Raw genomic sequence first — 13031 nt, 5'->3', positions numbered from 1 at the left:
CGTGGGGCTCTCCCGCTGCGTGCGGACGTGCTTGATTGGGTAGGTGAGGGGCGGGGCCGCGGCTGTTGCCTGGTAACTGCCGGGGCGACACGGCGAAGGCGTAGGACTCCGCCCCCCGCGTCGCGCGTGGCGAAGGGTCCCCCGCGTGGGTTCTCGCGTGGATTGTGGCAGCGAGCGGACTGGGGCGTCCTGTTAGAAGAGGAGCCACCGACCCCGTGCTGCGGTCCGTCTCGGTGATGGCTTAGAGTTCAAGGGCGGAAGGGCATTCTCCGCCGGTCAGACCCAAGCTTAGCTGTTTTAGTAACGGCTTTATTGAGATTGGTCGTCACGTGCGCCTTTTATAGTGTATGATCCATGGTTTGGGGTCCACTCAGAGAGCCGTGCAGTCACCACCGTCGTATCTCACCACTTTTCCGTCACCCAAAAAGAAGCCCCCTTCCCCTTCCCAGCCCCCTGCAACCGCCAGTGTCCTGTCTACCTAGGTGGTTCTGCCTGTTCTGGACGTTTCCCGGTAGATGGGATCATCCTTAGGAGTCTGTGTCTTTAACTTCTTTTTTATGGCTGAGTAGTGATCCATTGTATAGTATAGATATGCCATGTTTCCCCCTCCCCGCCAATGGATATTTGGGTTGTTTCTACTTCTTGGCTGTAATGAGTAATGCTGTACGATGGACATTTGTGCACATGTTTTTGTGAGGACCTGTTTTTTACTCTTCGGTATACACCAAGGAGTGGAATTGCTGAGCCCAAATTTGCCTTTCGAGGGGAAAAGTTTGCATGTTTTGGTGGCCTGCTGGTAATGGTTTGTGTGACCGGCACAGGGGGCCTTCAGTACCCACAGGACTCGGTGTCAGGCTGCAACAGGTGTTAACCTGCAGTGCTGATGTGGACTGGTTCTCAGTTCTACCTGCCTGCCTGCCGGTGACTTCCTGAAGTGGGCTGCCTGAGCTCTGGGTCTTTACCAGGACCTTTACCCGGAATGCCTGGACATTCTCTTCCTCACTCTCAAGCTGCCCAACTTGGAAATCATGCTGGCGTGCCTTCATCATCTTATTCCTTTCGGTTACTCTGTTTCCACATGCCCTGGACCATTTCACAGGTGGTCTGGCTTTCATTTAGCCTTTATTACCTGTTATTCCGCCCGGTCTATGGAAGTCTGTCTCACTTGAGAGCAGTGGAGGTGGAATTTATTCACCTTTCTTTCTTGGTGCCCTTCCTGTGAGCAGAGTATGCCGGGTGCTCAAAATGTGTTTTTAAGTTTTTATTAGTTAATTTTGGCTAAGCTAAAGTTCTTGACTAGTTGTTAATATTTAAACTTGACTAATCTTATTCTGTGACCTTGAAAATACGTATTATTTCTTGTTCTCTTCCATATTCCTTGCTAATTGCAGAATAGAATACCTTGTTGTCTTGAAATTTATTGATATTTATTTATTTTAATTTTTTTTAATCTTTATTTTTGAGAGAGACTGCCCAAGCGGGGGAGGGAGGGAGACACAGAATCCAAAGCAGGCTCCAGGCTCCCAGCTGTCAGCACAGAGCCTGACGCGAGCTCAAACTCATGAACTGCGAGTTCATGACATGAGCCAAAGTCGGAAGCTCGACCAACTGAGCCACCCAGGCGCCCCTATTTATATATTTTTTAATTTAATGTTTATTTCATTTTTGAAAGGAAGAGAGTGCACCAGTGGGGAGCGCAGAGAGAGGGGGGGACAGAGGATCCAAGGCAGGCCCTGCACTGACAGTAGAGAGCCTGATGTGGGGCTCAAACTCACAAACCCCATGCGGGGGGCTCCAGTCCATGAACCGTGAGATCATGACCTGAGCTGATGTCAGAAATGTAATGGACTGAGCCACCCAGGTGCCCCTGTTGTTATTTTTTTTAATGTTTATTTATTTGTTTTGAGAGAGAGAGAGAGAAATCATGCACATGAGCCAGGGAGGGGCAGAGAAAGAGGGAGAGAGAGAATCACAAGCAGGCTCCATGCTGCCAGCACAAAGCCTGATACGGGGCTCAGTCTCACGAATTCTGAGATAATGGCCTGAGCCAAAATCAAGAGTCGGACACTCAACTGACTCAGCCACTCCGGCACCCCTGTTGTTACTTTCTTTTAAGTTTTTATCTGGCTTTATTGAGATATTATCGGCATGTAACGTTGTGTTAGTTTTAGATGTACAGTGTCGTGATTTACTATATGTATTTATTGCAATATGATCACAACTAGTTTAAGCAACATCACCTCATGTAAGTTACAAATTTTGTTTTTTAATGTTTATTTATTTTTAGAGAGAGAGAGAGCACAGACAAGGGGCAGAGAGGGGCAGAGAGAGAATCCCAAGCAGGCTCGGCACCGTCAGCACAGAGCCGGACAAGGGGCTCAATCTCATGAACCATGAGATCATGACCTGAGGTGAGGTCAAGAATTGGATGCTTTACCGACTGAACCACCAGGCGCCCCACGCATTGTTGTTTTCTTGTAATGAGAACTTCTAACATTCATCCTCTTAGCAACTTTCAAACATACAGTAAAGTGTTGTTAACTCTAGTTGCCATCCTGTGTGTTATAGCCCCAGGACTTCCTATTTTATGACTGGAAGTCGGTACCTTTAACCCCCTCCATACATTTGTGTTGAATGTTGAATAGGTCCACTTGAGTTTATAGTTCCCATTTACTGTGGCCCGAACTTTGGAGAAGGTGACAACTCAGGAACTTAATTAAAATCAAGGTCTCCGAGGGGCGCCCAGATGGCTCGGTGGGTTGAGTGTCCCGACTTCGGCTCAGGTCACGATCTCACAGTTTGTGCATTCGAGTCCCGCATCGGGCTCTGTGCTGACAGCTCAGAGCCTGGAGCCCGCTTTGGATTCTGTGTCTCCCTCTCTGCCCCTCCCCTGCTCGTGCTCTCTCTCGCTCTCAAAAATAAATAAACAAAAAAAAAATATTTCTTAATAATAAAAGAAAGGCCTCAGAGACCTGAAAAATTCACCTTGGGAAAGGAAAACCCAGAAACAGTCTGAAAAATAAACTGGGCCACTATTTCAAGATGTGAGGGGTTTGCCAAATGGAGCAGATGACATTCTAAATGATGAACAGTATAGGTGATAGAAGTGAATGCTAGATCAGGGATGGGCAAACTTCTTCTGTGAAAGGCCAGATAATAAGTATTTTCGGTCTCTGCCACATGCATGCAACCCTGTCTTTGCAGGAAAGCAGCTACAGCTTAGATGGAAACATCTGTGTTTCAGTAAAACTTTATTTACAAAAAGACGTGGCAGTCTGTATTTGACCCACAGGCTGCAGATTGGTGACTCCTGTTCTAGATGTTTGCTTTTCATTAGCAAAATATTGCATTGAACAGGAGAGACCCACAGCCCTCAAGGATTGCTGGAAAAATATGTGAGATTTGAGGGTTTTTTTTTTGTTGTTGTTTTGTTTTGTTTTGTTTTGTTTACATCTCCAGTCTTAGAAAAAAATTGGGGCCCCTGGCTGGCTCAATCAGAAGAGCCTGTGACTCACTCAATCTCGAGGTCAGGAGTTCAAGCCCCACATTGGGTATAGATTGCTCAAATAAATATACTTTTTAAAACCCAATAAATACAAGAGCAAAAGTTTAAGCACTGTGTAAAATCTCTGATCTAAAGGAACATTGCTTATTCTTTAGATTTGACTAGAAAAGAATTAATCACCAGGTAAGCTTTGGGAGATTTACTCTGTGGTACAAGCTCTCACCATTAAGGAATTTTAGCTTTGTTAGAATGAAACATGGGGACCCCTGGGTGGCTTAGTCAGTTGAGCGTCCAGCTCTGGATTTCGGCTCAGGTCATGGTCTCATGGTTCGTGAATTCAAGCCCTGCATCGGGCTCTGTACTGACAGCCTGGAGCCTGCTTGGTATTCTCTCTCTCTCTCTCTCTCTCTCTCTCTCTCTCAAAATAATAAACTTTTTAAAAAGGGGGGGGGAGAATGCAGTGATTTTTTTCCTGGAAAATGTTCTCAGGGTGGGAGACCCCAGATCAGCTCCTAATCATGTTTCATTACATTGTTTTAAGTCATCACTACACCCAGCACAGGGCTTAAACTCACGACCCCAGGATCAAGAGTCACATGCTCCAGTGACTCAGCCAGGCAGGCGCCCCCGGCTTTCATGATTTCTGATGCTCCATTACTGGATGGGGGGTTCTAAGTCACAAAATTGAAAAGACAAGGTTCCTGCCTGCATTCGTTGCTAGGTGAAGGATGCAACAAAACGATAATTATGCAACACTCGCTTTTTTGTCATTGCGGGTAGCGCAGTCGATACCAAGTGATCATATCCTTTTCAGTTCCACCTCGCTTGATTTTGCCTATCATTTATTCTCTTGTAAAAACCAGAGTTTTGACATCACAGTCCTCTTAGGGATTACTGTGGTGTAATTAGCAGAAATGATACCTGTACCACGGGCACTAACAGATGTCAATCAAGCAACTCACTCTTGGGTTTTGCAGGAAGGCTTTGCTAGAACCGTCTCCATGCAAAACATCGTGCAAAAGAATAGATAACCACGGTGCTTGCTTCAGCAGTGCGTAGGCTAAAGTTGGAACAACACGGAGAATAGTAGCACGGCCCCTGCACGTGGATGGCACACAAAATTAAATAGATACAGTGGTGTCCATACCTGCACTTAACTTAGGAGAGTTCAGCCATGGTCGAACTGCAACAGTGAAAAGAGGAAAATCACTATTTAAATATTTTAGGCACCTTCTGTCGTTCCAGTGGAGGAACATCCGACTTAGGAGCACGCAGGACACAGGAACCTGGAATATTCCAGTCCCTTAAAGGGTCTCAGTTCTCAGGGGCCTCTCAACAGGAGCATCTCAAAGCACCATATGGGATTCCAGTGTTTTAAAATGTGTTTTTTGGGGCACCTGGGGTGGCTCTGTCGGTTAAGCGTCCGGCTCTTGGTTTCGTCTCAGGTCATGATCTCGTGGTTCGTGGGTTTGAGCCCCGCATCGGGGCCTGTGCTGACAGTGTGGAGCCTGTTGGGCTCTCATTCTGTCTCTCTCTCTCTCTCTCAAAAATAAGTAAATATATTTTTTAATGTGTTTTTTTCGGGTCACCTGGCTGGCTTGGTCGGTGGGACGTGTGTGACTCTTGATCTCAGGGTTGTGAGTTCAAGCCCCAAGTTTGGTGTGGAGATTGATTAAAAATAAAATATCTAAAAAAATGTGTGTTTTTCATACATCGTGGCCCCTAAACTAGTTCACTGGATGATTAATGGAAGAAACCATGTCAACACTGCAGGGAAAACTGGCTGGCGGGACTCCATGAAGGGTTACGATCAGAGACATGGTCACAGTGAATGTAGTATTCCTGCCATCAACATATGAGTCATCAAACAGTGGCATTTCGTGTTCCAGTAGCTGCTTGGTGACCAGCCAAATAGGTGATAAAATTTTAGAGAGATGGAAAATATTAAAATTACGGCTGAAAGACATGAACTCTGAAGACACAGCCATTGATGGCAAAATTCGGAAAGAAAAGGGAACCCTCCCCCGACCCAAGAAGAATGGCCTTCTGATACGCAGCTCAAAGTCACTCTGAGTGGTTGACATGTTTCAGGACCACTGACTTGAAAAAATGTGCGTCGTGTTGGCAAAGTTGCATCGGGTGATAAAGAGCTAGAAGTCAGCTCCCCAAACAATTAACTCATAGAAAGGAAATGTTCCCTCTGGGACAGATAATTTATTGCTTCCTAAGATAATTTTGACCATGGGTGAATTTGCCTTTAGACGTACCTACTTCCATTATAAGATGGGACTCTGTTGTAGGAAAAGTTGTTTTTTTTTTTTTTTTTTAATGTTTATTTATTTATTTATTTTGAGAGAGAGAGAGCGCGCACATTTGGGAGCAGGAGAGGGGCAGAGAGAGGAGAGAGAATCCCAAGCAGGCTCCTTGCCATCAGTGCAGAGCCCAATGTGAGGCTCTACCTCATGAACCATGAGATCATGACCTGAGTTGAAATCAAGAGTCAGATGCTTAACTGCCTGACCCCCGCCCCCACCCCCCTACAGCTTTTTGTTTTGTTTTGTTTGTTTTTTTAGCTGACAACACTCTGTCAGATGGGATACAGAGCCCTTGGAATTCTCACGTATTAGCAATAGGAACACAAAACAGTACAGCCACTTTGGAAAACAGTTTAGTCCTTTCCTATGAAGCTTAAAAAGCCCACTTCTCTTGGGGCGCCTGGGTGGCTCAGCCAGTTAAGCATTTGACTTCAGCTCAGGACGTGATCTCACAGTTCATCAGCTTGAACCCCGCATCCAGCTCTCTGCTGACAGCATGGAACCTGCCTTGGATCCTCTCTCTCCCTCTCTCTCTGCCTCTCCCCTGCATGTGTGTACATGCGCACTCTCTCTCTCAAAAAAAAAATTACAGATCTTACACTAAAAAGAATGAACTTTACATAAATTATACCTTAATTAAAAATTTTTTTAAATGACACGAACAGGTCTTTCTTCTTTAATAACCAAAGATGTGAAATGTAATCCTACTAAGGATCTAGTATACAGCAATTATAAATAATTCGCAAATAAAAACTTTCCTTTATTTAAAAGGAAACTGCGAGTGATCATTTTGACCTTTTTTTTCCTTGCTAAATAAAATCTGCAGACATAAACAATGTTTGAGTTCAGAGATGAGTGCCCCACTTTGATTGCTTTATGCTCTGCTTCATTGAGAGACCTCTGTGCTTGGAGGTTATTTTAAGCACATGGAACACCATGTCCTTTTTCATTTTACAAACCACCCACACATAAACAGTTTATAATTACAGACTTCTACTTGTTCTCAAAAATGGGTGTGATAACAAGAAGACAATCAAAGGTTTTAGGATCATTATTTAAAAGCTTCAAATTGGGGGTGCCTGGGTGGCTCAGTCGGTTGAGCCTCCAACTTGGGCTCAGGTCATGATCTCACGGTTCGTGAGTTCAAGCCCTGTGTCAGGCACTGTGCTGACACCTCAGAGCCTGGAGCCTCCTTCAGATTCTGTGTCTCGTTCACTCTCTCTGCCCCTCCCCTGCTGTGCTCTCTCTCTCTTTCTCAAAAATAAATAAAAACATTTAAAAAAAATACAAAAAAAAAAATACAAGCCTCAAGTTGAAGTGTGTATATTTCCTCAGTCGCTCGTGGCCAGGTCATGCCTGGTATGAAGTCACATTCTATTTCATAATAGGGAGACTGATTTATAAAAAGTTTTAACCAAAAACATTTGCATCCTAATGGTTCTGCTAGCCTATGGTCTGTCTCAGGAAGAACATAAATCTAATTAAGGCATCCTCAAGTGTCTTCAGAGAATTTATTTATTATTATTTTCTTAATGTTTATTTTTGAGAGAGAGAGACAGAGCGTGAGCAGGGGAGGGGCAGAGAGAGAGAGGGAAACACAGAATCTGAAGCAGGCTCCAGGCTCCGAGCTGTCAGCACAGAACTCGACGCGGGGCTCGAACTCACAAACTGCGAGATCGTGACCTGAACCAGTTAGACGCTTAACCGACTGAGCCACACAGGCACCCCTATTTTATTTTATTTTATTTTTTATTTTATTTTATTTTATTTTATTTTATTTTATTTTAATTTTATTTTTTTATTCTATTCTATTTTATTTTATTTTATTTTATTTTATTTTTAGTGTGTATTTATTTAGTTTGAGATAGAGAGCACAGGTGGGAAGAGGGGCAGAGAGCGAGAAGAGAGAGAATCCCAAGCAGGCTCCATGCTGTCAGCATGGAGCCTGAAGCAGGGCTCGATCTTACGAACGATGAGGGCATGACCAGAGCCAAAATCAAGAGCTGGACTCTTCACCGACTCAGCCCCCCAGGCGCCCCGGTTTCTTCACCCATAAAGGGAGGTTGAAGCTAGGTCATCTGTGAGAACCGTCCCAGCTCTAGATGCGTACTTAGAGGTCACTGTGGATTTCTACCACTCACTGTCTTGTTACTTCTCTTGGACAGGGATCATGGCCCAGGTGGCGGTGTCTGCCCTGCCCATGGAGAACGAGGAGGCCTCAGAGAGCAGGATGGTGGTGACGTTCCTCGTGTCCGCTCTGGAGTCCATGGTGAGGCGGTCTGCGGTTCTGTACAATGTCCCCTAGTTGGACCACTGTCGAAATCCTAGAGCTGGGCCACACTCTGACGCTCGGCCGCAGTTCTATACCCTGTCTGTGTAACCGTACCCCTCTGTGTAGAGGTCACGGACTTGGCAGGTGATCTTAAAGCCGCTTCTTACATGGTGCAAGTAATTCTGTCAATGTGAACTTTCCAGATCTGAAAATTTAATGAAGGCACCTCTCTTCCCTTGTTTGAGAACGTTTCTGCTCTAAATTCAAAAGCGAACCAATAGGCTATTTCTGCACGTCTATTTAGGTCCGATGTGCAAAATGTACCTCGTAGGTAAAAACATGGTGAGAAACGTGTATAACCTCAAAGTGTCTGATTGCAAGATACTTACCAATTAGAAAGGGAAAATCAGCACCTTAATAAAAGTGGAGAAACCTGAGAAACACCCCCTTTAATCAAGCGATCAGAGTGGACATCAGCAGTAATGGGACAGACCGACATCCCATGCCTCCCGACGTGACGCTCCAGGCGGGGGCTTCACCATTTCTGTGCCATTCCTGCCCAAAACGCATGCCGAATCTAATGGGGAAACACCAGGCAAGCCAAATTGAGGGACATTCTACAAAATGACTGGGCTGGACTTTTAATAAACGTCAATGTCACGAAAGACAAAGACTGGAGAACCATTTCAGATCGAAGGACAACTGAAGAGCCAGGACGTCATGTAGAAACTGTGACCCTGGGCTGGATCCTTGACCGGAAAAAAATAAATAGATTTATTCTTTTTCTATAAAGAACACTACTTTTTAAAAAATTTTTTAATGTTTATTTATTTTTGAGAGACAGAGACAGAGAATGAGTAGGGGAGGGGCAGAGAGACAGGGAGACATAGAATCCAGAGCAGGCTCCAGGCTCTGAGCTATCAGCACAGAGCCGGACATGGGGCTCGAACTCACGAACTGTGAGATCATGACCTGAGCCAATGTCAGACGCTTAACAGACTGAGCCACCCAAGTGCCCCTCTATAAGGAACGTTATTGGGTCTGGGCCCCTGGCTGTCTCAGTCTCAGGAGTATGCGACTCTTGATCTGGAGGTCGCAAGTTCAAGCCCCACATTGGGTGCAGAGATTACCTAAAAGTAAATAAAACTTTAGAAAAAGGATATTACGGGGTCAGCTGGCAAAATACCAAACACATACGAAGCTCTCTCTCATGCACACGTACATGTGCACACACACGCGCGCTCACACCCCTAGAACCATCATATTTGAACTAGAAAACCAAATGTAAAGAGAAATTTTGAAAGTAACCCAAAGTAAACTGAATAATGGCCCCCAAGATGTCTGTGTCCTCACCCCCAGTGCCTGTGAATGTTCTTACTTGGCAAAAGGAACCTTACAGATGTGATTAAGTTAAGGATCTTGAGATAGGGACATTATCTTAGGTTATCTGAGGGTAGATAGATAAAACTTTTTTAAAAAAACTTGGAATAAATTTTAAAAGAAAGCGTCAGTGTCTGTTTGAAGAACAAACTAGAAATGTTTTACTCAAGAACTGACCATCTTCCTTCCCTTGACAAATGTTCATAAAGTGCCTTCCACGTCTGGGCCCTTTTTTAGGCACTGGGGCCACAAGCTTTTTGAAAAGACAGATAAGGTCCTCCTCAGACGATCCCATGTCCTATTTGGGGAGACAGATGATAAACAAATTCCGTGTGGATGTTTATATTGGTAAAGATAATAAATAACAAAAACAGAGGGTCAGGAAACACTTGGAGCGAGAACAAGCGGTTATGGCGGGGTGATCTGGGGGAGATTCTGTGGGCAGTTGCCTTTTATGGAAAGACGTGGATGAAGTGAAGAAGTAGGCCAGGCCGGTATCCAGCGGCAGAGTGCTCGGTGAGAACATCTTGTGCAAAGGCCCCGAGGTGGAAACAGGTGTGGTATTTTGGAGGAGCATCAAGAAGTCCAGTAACCCTGCAGCAGGGGGAGGAAAGGAGAGGTGGCCAGAGGTAAGATTAACAAGGCACCAGGTGGCCAGATCATGTAGAGCTCTGGGCTTCTCTCCTCAGTGCTCTGGGAAGCCACTGGAATGTTCTGAGTGAAGGAATCGTTTGGGGGAGTGGTTCCAACGGGAGTGGACTAGGCTGGAAATGGTGGAGGTGGGGAGAAGTGATGGCTCCAGAAGGGTCTGTGGAGTTGACAGGACTTAGCGATGGGTTGGATGTGAGCCGTGAGGTTTTCTTGGGGAAAAAAAAAATCAAGAGTATTTTTCATATTGTGATAAGGTATATAAAGATCACAAAATTTACTGGTTTCACCACTTTTAAGCGCACAGTTCAAGGGCATGAAATGCAACCGCATTGATGTGCTGCTGTGGTCACTGTCCCTCTCCAGAGTTTTCCGTCTTCCTCAATCGAAACTCTGTCCTCATTAAACAAAATTACTCCCCACCCATCCTTCACCTAACCCTATGGAAATCAAGGAGAGTTGTGTTGTTGTTGTTGTTGTTGTTGTTGTTATTAAGATTTTATTTTTAAGGGGTGCCTGGGTGGCTCAGTTGGATGAACCTCTGACTCTTGATTTCGGCTCACGTCATGATCTCACGGTTCATGAGTTTGAACCCCACCTTGGGCTCTGTGCTGACAGTGCAGAGCCTGCTTGGGATTCTCTCTCTCCTTCTCTCTCTGTCCCTCCCATGTGCTTGCTCTCGCTCTCTCTCTCTCTCTCTCTCTCTCTCTCTCAAAATAAGTAAAATAAACTTTTAAAAAATTATTTTAAAAGATTTTATTTTTAGGCAATCTCTACCGCCAATGTGAGGCTCAAACTCACAACTCTGAGATCCAAGAGTCACATGCTCCATCAACTGAGCCAGTCAGGCGCCCCTGATTTTTTATATAATACACTTTTATTTAGGAATACTTCGTTTTTATTTTTATTTTGAGAGAGAGCGTGCACGCGCAAGCAGGGATAAGGGGCAGAGGGAGAGAGAATCCCAAGTAGGCTCAGACCAGAGCCTGACGCGGGGGCTCAATCTCACGGCCCTGGGAAATGACCTGAGCCGAACTCAAAAGTCAGACGCTCAACCGACTGAGCCACCCAGGTACCCCTGTTTAGAAATACTTTAAAGATGTACGGAAAAGTTGCAGAGTGAGAGATCTCCCACGTGCCCCTCACCTATCACTTACCTAACTACGGCACATTTGTCCAGATTGATTGATCAGTATTGGTACGTCACTACTAGCCAGCTCCATACTTTCCTCGATTTTCATCAGCATTGTTTTGTTTTGTTTTGTTTAACATGTTATTGTTTTTTAATTTTTTTTAACATTTATTTATTTTTTGAGAGACAGAGAGGGATAGAGTGTGAGTGGGAATGGGACAGAGAGAGGGGGAGACACAGAATCCAAAGCAGGCTCCAGGCTCCGAGCTGTCAGCACAGAGCCCGATGTGGGGCTCGAACTCACGAACTGCGAGATCAGGACCTGAGCCGAAGTCAGATACTTAACTGACTGAGCCCCCCAGGTGCCCCAAGATTTTACTATTTTTTTTTCTTTTTTTTTTTTTTTTTTTAAACGTTTATTTATTTTTGAGACAGAGAGAGACAGAGCATGAACGGGGGAGGGTCAGAGAGAGAGGGAGACACAGAATCGGAAGCAGGCTCCAGGCTCTGGGCCATCATCAGCCCAGAGCCCGACGCGGGGCTCGAGCTCACGGACCGTGAGATCGTGACCTGAGCTGAAGTCGGACGCCTAACCGACTGAGCCACCCAGGCGCCCCAAGATTTTACTATTTTTAAGTGATCTCTACACCCAGTTTGGGGCTCAAACTCACAACCTTGAGATCAAGACTCGCACGCTTGTCCTTTCTCTGTCCAAGGTCCACAGGTGGCACCACATTCCTTCCGGTCTTCAGGTCTCCTTAGGCGCCTCTCATCTGTGACAGCTTCCCAGTCTTCCCTTGTGTTCCATGACCTTGACAGTTTAGAAGAGGACTGGTCAGGCCTTATATCGAGTCTCTGTCAATCTGGGTTTCTCTGAGGTTTCACCTCCTGTTTGGACTGGACTTTTGGAAAGAAGACCACAGAGGTGAGATGCACCTCCCCACCCCATCACATCGTATCGGGGCGCACGACATCACCGTGACCCGTCGCTGGTGGGGCTCACCTCGGTCTCTTGGTCAAGGTGGTGTGATGGTTAACTTTATGTGTCGACCTGACCGGGCCACGGAATGCCCATTATTTCTGGGGGTGTCCGTGAGGGTGTTTCAGGAAGAGATTAGCACTTGAATTGCCGGGCAGAGCAAAGCAGGTGGCCCTCCCCACCATGGGTGGGCGTCACCCAGCCCGTGGAGAGCCTGAATAGAACAGAAACTCAGAGGAATGGTCCAGTCCCCTCTCTGTCCGACTGCTCGAGCGGGGACATCCATCTTCTGCCCTTGCCCTTCTGGCTCTCGGGCCTTTGGACTCAGAGTTGAATCTATACCGTCAGCTCTCGGGCTCTCAGAACTTAGAACTGCCCCTCTTGCATCTGCAGCTTGTGGACGGCCCGTCATGGGACTTCTCAGCCTCCGTAATCACATGAGCCAATTCCTTATAAGGACCCACACATTAGCGAAAGAGAGAGACAGAGAGAAAGAGAGATTGATTATCTCCTATTAGGTCTCTCGAGAGAATCCTAACACAAGTAGTGTCTGCTATGTTTCTTCATCATACAGTCACTGTATTTCCCCCTCCATGTCTGGTTCTTGGGAAGCAGGTCACAAAGTCCAGCCCACGACTGATGATCCTCATAATGGGAAGGTGTCATGGCCTCTGTCACGGTGCTGGTTGGAGTATGAGCCCCGCTGAAATGTTACCTGTAATATGTTTGAAGAAGCTGACAAGAACTGGGGGGCGCTGGGGTGGCTCAGTCAGTTGGGCCTCTGACTTCTGCTCAGGTCA

At 45.9% G+C, this 13031-nt stretch overlaps 1 protein-coding gene and 1 non-coding gene across 6 annotated transcripts in view; both read left to right on the top strand.

Annotated features, from left to right (window-relative positions):
* The window catches only part of LOC112860104 (general transcription factor II-I repeat domain-containing protein 2B), a 49994-nt gene that overhangs the window by 705 nt on the left and 36258 nt on the right, over positions 1–13031 (top strand). For 2 of the 5 annotated variants that reach the window (XM_086692595.1, XM_086692594.1), the window contains exon 2: positions 7986–8089. In XM_086692595.1, the coding sequence (XP_086548721.1) occupies positions 7991–8089 (99 nt within the window). In that variant the 5' untranslated portion in view covers positions 7986–7990. Of the gene's footprint in view, positions 1–18; positions 40–2287; positions 2412–7985; positions 8090–11847; positions 12178–13031 lie in introns of those variants that run through there. The other 3 variants (XM_086692596.1, XM_086692597.1, XM_086692598.1) reach the window with 3 other exon arrangements.
* LOC112860175 (U6 spliceosomal RNA) lies at positions 4542–4646 on the top strand. Its single transcript, XR_003223590.2, has one exon. It is a non-coding gene; the product is annotated as a U6 spliceosomal RNA (small nuclear RNA).

Source organism: Puma concolor, chromosome E3 (genome assembly GCF_028749965.1).
Source record: "Puma concolor isolate L17-30 chromosome E3, mPumCon1.1.hap2, whole genome shotgun sequence".
NCBI classification, from domain to species: Eukaryota; Metazoa; Chordata; class Mammalia; order Carnivora; family Felidae; genus Puma; species Puma concolor.
Note: the sequence above shows the minus strand (reverse complement) of the source record. Positions and strands in the feature narration are given on the sequence as shown.